The sequence below is a fragment of the Paroedura picta genome, chromosome 7, assembly GCF_049243985.1.
Source record: "Paroedura picta isolate Pp20150507F chromosome 7, Ppicta_v3.0, whole genome shotgun sequence".
NCBI lineage: Eukaryota > Metazoa > Chordata > Lepidosauria > Squamata > Gekkonidae > Paroedura > Paroedura picta.
In genome coordinates, this window is record NC_135375.1 from 42511940 (window position 1) to 42525665 (window position 13726).

The window sequence follows — 13726 nt, forward strand, 5'->3', positions numbered from 1 at the left end:
ATCACCTTTGACTGTCATCACTGGGAAAGTGATTACAATGGATGGATGTACTTCCTGTGTGTTTCCTTGCTGGGGCTTGGCAAGGATTTGGATAATATCTCCTTATGCAAGCTGGTTATGGGCTACAGTTAGGGCCATATTCTCTCATTAACCTCACTGGCAAGGTGACTGCTGTCTGCTGGGGCAGGGCAAGCTTTCCATGGTGTTTCTCCATTTGCCAGTAACAGTGCCCTTCCCACTACACCTGCAAGCAGGAGCCTGGCTGTGGTGCAGAACACATGGCATGTAGGAGAATTTAGAGGGGTTTCCTAATTTCCAGCCAGGGTCCCATATCCCGATTCAGTGAGCTGTGCACTTTGGGTTGTTTGCTGTGGATCCAAATGGCTGTATCCTTCTGGATGCAATACAGAGCCTGAGTGGGAGACACAACATATAGCATCCAGGAGAACTCTGTGGGCTTTTGTCTCCTTATCTCATGTGGTGTAGCCACCTATCCCTGGCCATTCCTTCCAGGGAGCTCATAGTGGGTCTCCATCACTCTGCATATCAATGTGGATTGTATTAGTTTTCTGTTATGTTGTTAGTTGCAAAGTCGTGTCCAACTCATCGCGACCCCATGGACAATGATCCTCCAGGCCTTCCTGTCCTCTACCATTCCCCGGAGTTCATTTAAGCTCGCACTGACTGTTTCAGTGACTCCATCCAGCCACCTCATTCTCTGTCGTCCCCTTCTTATTTTGCTCTCAATTGCTCCCAGCATTAGGCTCTTCTCCAGGGAGTCCTTCCTTCTCATGAGGTGGCTAAAGTATTTGAGTTTCATCTTCAGGATCTGGCCTTCTAAAAAGCAGTCAGGGATGATCTCCTCTAGGACTGACCGGTTTGTTCGCCTTGCAGTCCAAGGGACTCGCAAGAGTCTTCTCCAGCACCAGAGACGCTCGGCCACATTGCAACTGAGAAGACCATAGCCTTGACTAGACACACTTTTGTTTTATTAGTTTATTTACTTCATTTATACCTCACCTTTTCTCCAGTGGGGACCCAAAATTGTCTGTATCATTCTCTTCCCACTGGGATTGTGCGACTGGCCCACGGTCACCAAGCAAGCTTCCATAGCAGAGCAGGGATTTGAACTTGGGGTCTCCAAGAGACATTCTTATGACTAGATGTGGCTGATGACTGAGGAAATAACTGGAATGCCCAGGTGGTCATAGCTGCATCCTGAACAAACAGCTTGGATAATTAGTGGGTATGAGACAGGGGGGAAGTTGGAGGACATTCCTGAGAATATACTGGACCATACAGTTCTTCATGGAGCCCTTTCAGGATCCTTACCTGGAGAAGACATCTCCTTTTTTAAAGGATACTAAACACTATTTTTCTCAATCAGGTTCAACAGAGTGCTGTACCAGGGAGCCAGGCAAGATTGGATGGAGTTTAGGTTCAAAACAATCAACAAACACTTCTTTTATTAAGAAGTAGACTCTACTTTTGTGCTGGTGAAAGGCACATGTTGAAGGCAGAAATACTCACGTGAAGGCAGGGGTGGCAGAAGCTGTGTAAGAGGAGTATACAGGAAGTGAAAAGGGCAATGCTGAAGAGGGAAAACATGCACTTTCTTTTAAGAGAGGCCCCATGCTACCAGACAATAGTAAGGGTGAATTATGTGGTGAAGCACTGTGAAACCCTGGCTGCATCTCAGGTGGGGAGGAGAGTGATGGTGGAACTATGATTTGCAAAGCAAAACCCAGGATTCAATGATCATCTGTGAGCTGAATCTTGGTTTATAAACTAACTTGGTTTATAAACTAACCACAGTTAAAATTAAGCATTGCATTTAAACTGACCCATTGCTTCCTTGCTTGTTCAAAGCTCTAATGATACATCTGAAATAAATGTAAATTTGTGATACAAATTTTGGCCAGTTTATTACACTAAATAATTAACATTTGTATATCTGTTGGAAAGGGTGTGGAAAGATGGATTAATTGAAGGGGAGAATTGTAGTTTCAGAAATTAAAAGGATACTAGAATTAATAACCAGATAAGTCAAACAGAAAATTCTGGATATTCTTGACAGGATCCAAGAACTACTTTAAATGTGTGCAAGAGCCAGTAAATGCCCAATGGGATTATTTCCTCCTTGTTTTTCTCTTTGAACAGCAGATCCATATGCCATGCCACAAATTGCATCTGAAGCTCTCCTGAATTTCAAAAGTGATTTGCTGATCTGCATAGCATACTGCTGTTCAACACAAGTTCACATTCCATTGGGTTCGCAGAACTAATTGCATGGTTCTTTGGGTCCTGGCCAACAACAACTGCTTCTTCCTTTTTGCATTAATTTTTAAAGAAATGAAAATGTTAAAATTAAATTATTAAATACATTAACCATTGCAAGAACACATGACTCTTTTATTAAGAAACAGACTCTATAACACTTGGGACTCAGTCAAGCCAACTGTTGAATCCATGCTGTGTCCAAAAACATATTTTTAACCTAATACATATCCCCTTCTGATGAGGATTATAGGACATCTGATAAGAGGTCAATCTTATAGCATTCAAGTTCTTGAAGAATGTCATTTCCCGTCCCAATTAACTAGCAGTGTCATTTTGCACAGCATTACTTGTTTCAACTCATAGACTGTTTTAGATATATGGATGACAGCAGTTTAACATCAAGGTTCTCTGGGCCAGTTGCTTCAAGAACACAGCATGGTAACATTGCCACTGGTTCTGAGGCAATACTGTAAGGGGATATAGGAATAAATGTCCATACTTAATAATGTAGAATTTGAAAGCAACCTGACTGGCATGTGGAAACCAATCGATTTTCTGCAAAAACCACATGTTCTAGGACTTTTTTCTCTGCAGGTTCAACATAGGAATGAAAGTACATGTGCATATATCAGGGTATAGAAGTATATATTAATTAATCACACTTAAAATCTATCATGGTACAAAGAATATCGTTATTTTTGCCATGTGGGCCTGCAAATAGCATTATGCCTAATTATAATATAGTGGGACTCAGCTTGCTTGGGGACTTTCACTGTGTTGCAGCATTTTTAACACAATGGTTAATCTGGTCAGACCCCACCTGGTGTACTGTCTGTGGTTCAGGTGGCCTGATTTCAAAAAAGATGTGGACAAAACGGAGAGGTTCAGAGGAGAGTGACGAGAATGATCCGGGGCGTAGGGAATAAGCCCTATGAGTAAGAGCTGAGGGACTTGGGAAAGTTCAGCCTGAAGAAGAGGAGGTTGAGAGGGGACATGATTGCTATCTTTAAATATTTGAAAGGTTCTGACTTAGAGGAGGCAGGGAGTGGTTCCTGTTGGCAGCATAGGATAGGACCCACAGTAATGAGTTTAAACTACATGGAGAACGATTTTGGCTAGATATCAGGAAAAAAATTTCACAGTCAGAGTAGTTCTACAGTGGAATCTACTGCCTAAGGAGGTGGTGGGCTCCCCCTTGCTGATCGTCGTCAAGCAGCAGCAGGACAGATACTTATCCTGCATGTTTTAGGCTGGTCCTGCATGGAACATGGGTTCGACTCGATGGTATGGCCCCTTCCAACTCTATGACTCTATAATTTTCCAGAGAGTTCTAACAATAGGGTGTTCTGATTTGTTCATGATCATCACTTGACTCAAATAGGTCAAAGCGTATAACTGGCCCGAGAATTAGAAAGAAGTGTGGCTAGTTGGGATTTCCTGAGACTATGCTGTCAGCATCACAGAAAGGCCTGCAAATGTGAGAAGCAAGACTGGGCCTCCTAATGTAATCTTCAAAGTATTAGATAGTAAGCTAGCTGTTATTATTTTAGAAGTTGCTCGTTTTAGAGACTTGTGCCCTGACTAATATATATCAATGAGTGAATATTTCTAAATTTCATTTAATAAATATTTGCATGCTTCTGTTCTGTGTTCAATAACTGTGTTCAAGTAGCCAGTACTTAATGGATGTCTATGTAAACTTCTCAATCAGGCCAAGAACAATTGAGAAGGCTAGTGGGCCATTCTGCAACAGCCCCACCAGAACTAAAAGTGTTTGGGGATTTTTTAATATTCTCTTTTTTCCCCAGTGGGGACCCAAAGTAGCTTACATTGTTCTCCTCTCCTTAATTTTATTCTTACAGTATTTATTCTTACAGTAACCCTGTGAGGTATGTTAGGCTGAGTGTATATACCTCACTCAAGGTCACCTTGCAAATTTCCCTGGCAGAGTGAGAATCTGAACCAGGTGTCCCAGATCCTGCACCACAGGGTTCTCAATGATAATAAGTACTCCAATACCCCCCCCCCCCAAACTATCAGGTTCCCAAAAAAGGATAGCAAGACACGGACATTGCTTATACTAATATATCTCTAATGAGGAATTAAAAACATAAAAACAGAAATTGAAGTCTTGCCTATGCAAGGAAAACATTCCATGGGGCAGGTGTTGAGGCATATCAAGAAAGCCAAGCCCACATGCAAAGCCTGAGCCTTTGGAAAGAATAACAAGCATTCCTGTGCCTTGTTTTAGATGTATTGCTTGCTTTGGTCTCTGTCAAAGGAAATATGAAAGTGCAAGAAAGCAAATGGCTATGGCACATAGAATAAAATGGCAGGGAGGGGAGAAAGAAAAAGATACCAATTGCCACAATCATGTGACAAGAGCAATGATGCTTCTGTGCTGCCACAATTTGCTGCCACAAGGGATGAAAATTACTTATTACCAAGGGGATGGGGACACAGGGTGGGATTGTCCCACATTCATAATCCAGTTACAGGAAAATAGGAGGAACCAATAAAAGTACTGGAAACATTACACAAGAGAACTAATGTGACTCAGTATCGGTTCTCAGAAAGATTGTCCCAAAAGAACCAGGGGAAAAAAGTGAAACCGGATGGTTGAAGAAAATGTGAGGTCAGGAAATAAACTAAAGCAGTTGGAGTCAGAACCCCCCAAAATGTTTAAAATAAGGAAAATGTGCTCAAGGCTCTGTAGGGTAGAATGTACTGTAAAATTGAATATTGATATTTATTAAAATTAAAAACCCAAGGCTTAAAGTATAGCTTCATTAAAATCCAAGTGTACATTCATACCAATGCCTCCACTGATCAGACACATTTTGGCATGACTGCCTTTATAAACGATCAGGCATAAATAAAACAGCATACATAAAATACAGGAAAAGAAATATAAATATACTGTAGGCTCCTTTACATGCAATGATAAGAAATGTTTAATATTTAGAACACTAAGGACCTTAATCGATTCTATGGACCAGAAGGCCAGATAAAATTATATGAGGCCTCTTATGTTTCTAAAGCAGGCTCTGGTCCAGATGAGCACTTCCAGTGTCCAGTGAGTGTCCTATGGAAGCCAGCCTTTCTCCAAAGTATGCTGAGATACACAATCACACTGTGTGGAAATGCCCATATCAACAGATAACCAACTTCTATAAGAGTTAGCAGTGCTTTTACACACAGATTTCTTGTGCTTATACTGGCTGTTATGAGATATAGCTCACAAGATAAGAAAATATTTTCTGGACCAGAAAAAATGTCCGATGACATAACTAGAGACATCAACAGAGCTTTAAATGAATCTAATGTGGCAGTTTAAAATTCTAAAAGCTGCCTGTAAAATTCTTAAAGTTACTTGTAGATTCACATCTAAAGTAGTATTTTCTTAATATACTTAAATCCACAACTAGATTTTTGTTAAAAGCAAGTTTCTTCTTTTTGTAAGTACAGTACAAACACAAGGAAATAAAGGGAAGTCATTGATGTGGACAACACTGGTTAACATAAAGTGACAATAGGGTTCACATATCATTCCCACAGAAAAGGTCAAGTCTTCCAAATGTAGAAGCTTCCCATCATATTATGAGTCATAAGGTGCAATCATGCTTGCAAGGAAAGCATCTAAAATGGGTAGCTGCATAAACTCCACCTGATATACCTAAGGCAGCATATTTTTCCCTCACTAGTAATAATGATTTTCTTGCAGCCCATGAGACATACAGCTAATTCACACTTGCAGTTTCCCAGTCCACCAATCCACCTTCAGATGAAGTGTGAACCCAGCTGCTCAGGAGTAATTGTCCCCTAATTCATAGCAATTTGCACTTCATTAATGAAGTGAGAATTAACCCTTACTACCACCTTGCTGAACTGCATGCAGATCTGGCTCTACTTCTGGTTCCTCTGGATCACTGAGGTGGAGCTACGCTAGCCATTTTTGTCTGCCTTGTATGTTTTTGGAAGGACAGAACCACCAGGAATGCTACAGAAAAGCTACCAGCAGTATTCCAAAGCAGTAAGGATATGTACGCGTGATCAAGGCACACGGGGAAGGAATGCTTAGTGCTTAAGGAACAAGAGAAATGCTTCCTGACAAGGTGTTAAATGTGCTCATTTCTCTCAAAGGAACTGCAGGCAGGTAGTCCTCAAATAATATGCTTTTGTCAAATGAACAGAAGTGTTCAGATCTGGCCATTCGGTTACCACAGTATAATCCTTAATACTGATAGTATGGTGATCAAATTTGGCAGGCAGAACAGAAGTAAGGCAAGCACAGTACAAGGGGGCATGGAGAACATTTCTATTTTAGAAGTAAATTTCCACGTGCACTCAAGGATAACAAACCTGACTTCAGAAGCAAATATGACAATGTGAATTGGACCATCTCTTACATTATACATACAGGGTAAATATACCATGTAATAGAAAGGAAAGTACAGGCAGGGCCTTGTAAGGACTTCCAGGTGTCACTTTATTTCCCCCCATCTCCCCTTCCCTACACTATTTCCTCTTTCTCTTCTCCTGGCAGCCCCCATATGTTCTCCCCTTTCCCAGCTTCCTTCTCTCCTTCCCACTCATCAACTAACCTTTTATCTGCCCCCTGGCTCTAGCTTCATTTATTATGTATTTACTTCATTATATCCCATCTTTCTCCCCAGGTGAGTTGTATGGAAGTCAATGCCAAACCCAGCCAAATCACACAAGTTGCATGGACTCTGGCAAACTGTGTAGCATTAGGTCCTCTAGCAGCCACAGCTGCACCTAAGTTAACTGCCCAAATTGCATGGGAGTAAAGTTGCCTGGTGGTTGCCACTGAAGTGGGTAGCCAAAATAGACATAGAACAGACTCACCTTCCAACTTTTATTGATAGAAAGTAAGGTTAAAAGGCTGTCAGTACTGTTGTGGTTGCCTAGCAACTTTCCCAATGGCCACTGAGATATCAACATCAAGGTACAGACTTTGTTTCTATTACTTGGGGGGGAAGCACCATAATTTTAAAAAATCTGCCTTTTTTCCTGTTTTTAAAGCTATGTATGCCTTCTTTGAAGAGCCTCTTGTGGCGCAGAGTGGTAAGGCAGCCGCCTGAAAGCTTTGCCCATGAGGTTGGGAGTTCAATCCCAGCAGCCGGCTCATGGTTGACTCAGCCTTCCATCCTTCCGAGGTCGGTAAAATGAGTACCCAGCTTGCTGGGGGGTAAACGGTAATGACTGGGGAAGGCACTGGCAAACCACCCCGTATTGAGTCTGCCATGAAAACGCTAGAGGGCATCACCCCAAGGGTCAGACATGACTCGGTGCTTGCACAGGGGATACCTTTACCTTTACCTTATACCTTCTTTGAAGCTCAAAATTTATCTCTTTGAGAACGAGGCAAGAAAAGAAAAACCATTGGTTGAACTGGAAAGAAGAGCAAATATTGTTGTCTTATCTATAGGGGCATTAACTGAAGAGCAATGATTTGGGGGATCTAGATGGGAAACAACTGATGTGCCTCATACTGTGACAATGGAAAAGCCTTGCAGGATGGCTGTGAGATTTATCTTGTTTTGCCCAAGAATCTCATAATTAAAGAGACAGAAAGAGATGTGCGTGTTGTGCAGATGTATGAGTGCATGAGAGAGAAGAGGCTTGACATTTCTCAGGTTCTGATGACATGCTTCCCATTTTTAAAATGGATGCCCAATGCATGCATATATATATATATATATATATATATATATATATATATATATATATATATATATATATATATATATATATATATATATATATATATTCATTCATTCATTCCCCTGAGCCTCAGAGGAGGGCGATATATAAATACAATAAATAAATAAATGAATAAATAAATTCATTGAATTTTTATACCACTTTTATACCACCGGTACCAGCAATGCTGGCTCACAGCGGTTTACAACAAATCATAAAACAGTCCCAAGTACCATAAAACCCCCATCATAAAAATTAATCCCCTAAAAATCCTTAACAATAAATGGTGGTACAGTACTATTCCTAAAAACCCCTCCCCTAACATTTCAAGTAATTGGCGTGAAATTGGTCATATAATACCTAAAATGTGTGTCCAAGTTTTTGACTTGGCTAACATCCTTAGCATTTCTGCTTGACATAATGATTACTTCCTGATTTCCAGTTGAGGCATAATTGCAGTTTAAATTGTGCTAAATTGATCGGTGGTGACCAGATATCATCTGGATGGTATTGCCTGGTGAATAGAACATTAACTCTAGGGTCTACTTCCTGACCCACCAAATATTCTACCTCTTCACCCTTGCCTAGGGGTGCCAACTGGCCTGGAGAAAAGAAATTATTTCAATAGCTGTAGAAAAGGGCAAGAGTCTAGTAACACCTTAAATACTAACAAAAGTTGTGCAGGGTATGAGGTTTCATAAGTCACTGCTCACTTCTTCAGATGCTTCAACAGTGACTCATGAAAATTCGTACCCTGCCATAATATTTTTAGTCTTTAAGATGCTACTGGGCTCTTGCTGTTTTTTACTGCTACAGACAAATAAACATGGCTACCCATCTTGATCTTTAATAGAGGCTTAGTATGTAGAATGGGAATTTGAAGCTTTTCATGGCATGGAGATAAGTAATGGTAAATAACATCCTTAAACCACTATTAAAGGAACAGACCATTTTCCTCTAGGTCTGTTGGCCACCTTACCCTTGACATACCAGGCTGTATACCTAGATTTGCTAGGCTTTGCTTGTTGACCCTCACCCTTCAATTTCAAAAGCATTTGGCTTGTATGGATGACCTGCCATAAAAAAACCCTCATAAATATAAAGCGTTTTGGATTAAAGAAAGCAGGTTCATGTCCCTTTGAATCTTGGCCTTAAAATTTGTGATCTCATCAATTAATATTTCATAATTATCCTTAAAGTTCCATGATCTTTGTACTTATTTTTTAATATGGCATTTTTGCCCATATTATTATATTTTACCGCTTTACTGCTTGGTATCATATTGCATGTGTTTTGAACTGCAGGTGAATACCACCAGGGCCCTGATCTCACCCAGGAATTTGTTCCACTAAGTGGAGGCCAGGGTTGAGAAGGCCCTGGCCCTAGTTGAGGCCAAGCAAGCTTCTTTGGGGCCAGGGACTCTCAGCCAGTTGGCATTGGCTGATTGCAATGCTCAGTACCAAGATCTTGAATCAAATCCAGAATTCTACTGGGAAACAGCACAGCTGCCGGAGGACTGGCCTTATGTGGACATTTCAAGGTGTTTGTGTGAAAACCCAGGCAGCTGCATTCTGGACCAGCTGCAATTTGTGGATCAGAGACAAGGGAAGGTCCGCATGAGTAAATTACAGTAATCTAGACTGGAGGTGACTGTCGTGTGGCTCACTAAAACTTTCACATTAATCAATGGAACTTGAATGGCAGAAGGTACAAAATGGGCAGAATGACCTTGATGGGGGTTGGAAGGGACCTTCAAGGATCGGCAAGGGGGATCTGAATGAATCTGTATGTTTTTGAATTATCTTTGGTTTGGAACTGAAACAAAGAGAAAATTGACACAAAACCACTTTCAGAAAACCTGGTGAAACTGCAATTAGAAAGTGAACTAAGCACTAAAGTGTGGGGAGGGGAAAATCAATGCAGAATGAAAAAACTCAATGGTGACACACAGTAAAAGTGAGGAAAAACACCTGTACGCCTGTGTCTTATAGAGAGCAGAAATAATTGTTTTCAAGATTTAATAAGTAAAAAGGATAGCACTGACAACACTTCCAACAGATGGCTTATTACCAGTATTTGCATACCTGCAGAGACACGTGGGCAGTCTGGTAACATGGACTCAACTGATGTATCCAGTGGTTCTGAACTTGATACCCAGTTACAACAGTTCTGCAAATTTAAGGAGGACAAATTTTAATCAACAGGAAGATTACAGCCCACATTAAAGGCAAAGGCACTCATAAGCAATAATATATTAATGTACAGCATTGCCAGTTCCCCTGCAGGAGTTCTTTTATTGTCCCTCTTGTTTCTGCCACAGATCCTAGTGGAGCAGGATAATTTTTTTTAATGGTCAGAAGACAATAATAGGTCACCACCTCCAAATCTCATAAGTGATGACATGTCTCTCTAGGAATTTCTGGAAAGTCAATGGAAAACCATAGAGTTTTTGGCTATTCCTATAAATGTGTCATCAGTTGCAGGGAAGCTTTAGAAGTAGTCAGTCATCTCTAGGAACTGCTGAAAACTTTATGATTTTATCAGTTTCCAACAATTCCAAGAGAGGTGACATCATTTCTTTTTTTCTGGAACTGACATCCCACCACTGGCCTGCCAGCCATTTAAAAATTTCTGGAAACTTCTAGGAAGGGGTGATGTCACTATCACGTTTTCCTTAGAAGCAACATCACAGCCATTGTCCCATATCCCTGATCCTCTGGACCCCTACTATGTCGTGTACCCCAACACAAACGTTTTTCTTAGAGATGCACATGTACTGCAGATGAAAACAGGGTTACATTTAACTGTCACTGTTGCTCATCTAATGATCTTCAGACACATATTTGACAATGCTTGTGCAAGCCTGCCTCAGATATCTTTTTCAAAGCTCTATAGTAGAGTAGGAACATTCTCTCCCTCCTCTCAAGGGCTGGCTTCTTCCTGCCCAGCCAGCATGTGATGTGATGGTGCAGGGTGAACATTTCTTCCCTCTGTTCTTTCACTGCTGCTGAGGAAGGACCCCATGAGCACAAGGATACCACAGCAAGGAAATGAGAGAGGGATGTGTGCTTGCACAGGAGACCTTTTGACATACAACAATAACAGGTAAGCGAAACAGGCAAGTTTCCATCTTTGTGGATAGAGTGGAGAAAACTAATACCTCCCTTACTTACATAGCATTTTGCTGTAATGTTGGTTGTGGCTATTAATACCCATTTGCCAGTGACTAGGACTGTAAAAGGAACCAAAGCATTTCTAATTGTCCTGAGATCCAACAGGCTCCATGGGAACTATAGCGCATACCCAAACCTGAACGTCTTGAATATCAGAAAAGACTTGATTGTCATGTGAGGGCATCCTGAAAGGGGAGCTTCTTAGCAGATTCTCCCAAGAGGATCACTACCCTAAGGAAATACTGATGACTCTGGGAATACACAATTTCAGTCAGGGGAATCCCACTGTATATTGGCAGATCTGACAAGGTGCCTCAGGAACAATCAGGAAAAGGAAGCCACAAAGGTAGTCAAAGCCATTCTCTCCCCCTTATCACCACCTACAGAATGGAAAAGTAATGGTTCTGAGAATGAACAGTATGAATAAATCACATATGAACCAGAGGCCACATACTGAGTTGGGCAAAGAGAACCACAAAGTTAGTAGTAGTCCTTTGAACATGATCTGAAATAACCTGGTTGACCAGGCTTTTGTTCAAGACCTGATCCTATTGCAAGAAAATTCATACTGCAATGGAGTCAAACCCAGTTCTAATAAAGGATGCTTGTTAAGAGGGAATCAAGTTTAATTTCTTCCAATTAATTCATAAACACAACTTCTGGCATATCTCCAGGGCCAGTGACAATTGTATCTGTAGCCTGAGCTGAGAGCAGACGGTAAATAGCCAATCATCATCTAAATAAGGGAAGATGGAGCATCCCTCAGTCCTTACTGCTGCTGCACGTTTAATAAAAACTCAAGGCATTGTGACCAAACAAAAAAGCAGGTCCATATACTTATACAGGAATTCTTGGAATTTAAAATATAACTATTTCTTTTGCTCAGAATGAATGGAAATGTAAAAATACATGTCTTGGAGTTCCAAGACAGTGAACCAATCTCCTAGGTTGAACAACTATAAAACTGAGATCAAGGAGACCATCTGAATTGACAAATCCTGAGGAAGACATTGAGACCCCTCAGATCCAAAACAGGACATAAGCCACTATCTTTTTTATTAACCAGGAAAAATCTTGAGTAACAACCAAATACAGGATCTCTGGGACTTAAACCTTGAACTCAGGAAGTTGTCGTCAGGAAGTTATTCTAGATAAGTGTCTCTCATCAAAGGAGTTGGCAAGCTGCTCTATAATAGCTTAACAATTTGCTATTCTGAGGTTTAAGGATGATGAAGAGTTAATCTTGCTGCTCGCCCTCCTTATCAACTGGGATTGAATGTGAACCCACTCTTTGCTTAGCCTGCATCTTCTCTGCTATGAATGAGAAAAAACAAAGTTTGGGTAAAGGCACCAGAATTACATGTGTTCAGTAACACATACAAACTTGTATATGTTCCAAACAAATTCTAATATAAGCAAATGTGTCCAGTATCATCAGTCCATGATCATTCTAAATACCTACGCTATACAAGTAAAGATCTAGTACAACACGTTAATACAGTTCAGAAAACAGTCAAGAAATATCTCCTCTGAAGAAGTTCCTCAGGGAACAATATAGTGACCAATGTCCATGAAGTTATGAAAGTCACAGCATTAGAAATTTCCAACTTTACCAGATACCTCAGAAGATGTGGTCTCCCAAAACATCCAGTAGATGGAGTCTTCACAAATGGTGGGAAGCTAACTATGAACCTGTTTTGCTGCCTCAGTTCAAAGTAGCTTTATCAAGTCTTAAGTTTTGAAACAGCACTGTCAACTTTAAACAACCAGGGAGGACTGCTTGCTTCTCCCAATGATTTGCCAATTTTCAAAAATATCTTTATAGGATTTTTTGTCAACTATTTTTTACTACCAAATGATATCTTAATACTTAATTTAAAATATAGTTATACTTGTCTCTCCTAATCATAGTTAATTGCAATCAGAACAGGTCACTCCCTATCCTCACAAGTTACTTGAAAACAGCTTAAGATCAGCTGTAAAAGTCTCAGTGACTTAACACAGAAGTTAACTACATTCACTCCTCTCAAGCTTCATAGGAAAACATTCACAGCTACAATAAAGTAAGCTGATAATTAACCATCCAAAAGGAAAAGTTCCCTTGGTTACTAAGACTTGTGAATTATAATATGCCCATTAATTGATAAATATCAATTATTCAGTGTTTGCTCACTTTCTTAAAGGAAAAGGATTCTACATATCAATCACAAGATTAGTACTCTAATAAACAATGGGGCAAGAGTCTGAAGTTGATGTATCAATCTTGCTTTTTGTTGCAAAAGAACCTTTTGGGGATCCAATTGATTAAAAGCAATTTGCTTGAATTTATTGCTGATAAAGAAGCAAAAATCATTTTCTGTATACCCAGCTTCAACAAGATGTGGTACAAGAGGAAAGTCAGTTTTTTATATTTAATCCTAGACCTGCTCTTAACAATTCTAACATTAATTAATTGATTTTATTCCATTTATATACTGCCTATCTGATAAACCAGCTCAGGGCAGCATACAGCATCAATAAAACAATACGAAATAGTACTATATTAA

General features: G+C 40.2%; 1 protein-coding gene across 6 annotated transcripts in view; it reads right to left on the minus strand.

Annotated features, from left to right (window-relative positions):
• The window catches only part of ARB2A (ARB2 cotranscriptional regulator A), a 269563-nt gene that overhangs the window by 83530 nt on the left and 172307 nt on the right, over positions 1 to 13726 (minus strand). For all 6 annotated transcript variants that reach the window (XM_077347635.1, XM_077347634.1, XM_077347632.1 and 3 more), the window contains one exon: positions 10092 to 10176. In XM_077347635.1, coding sequence (XP_077203750.1) covers positions 10092 to 10176 — 85 coding nt within the window. The remainder of the gene's footprint in view (positions 1 to 10091; positions 10177 to 13726) is intronic.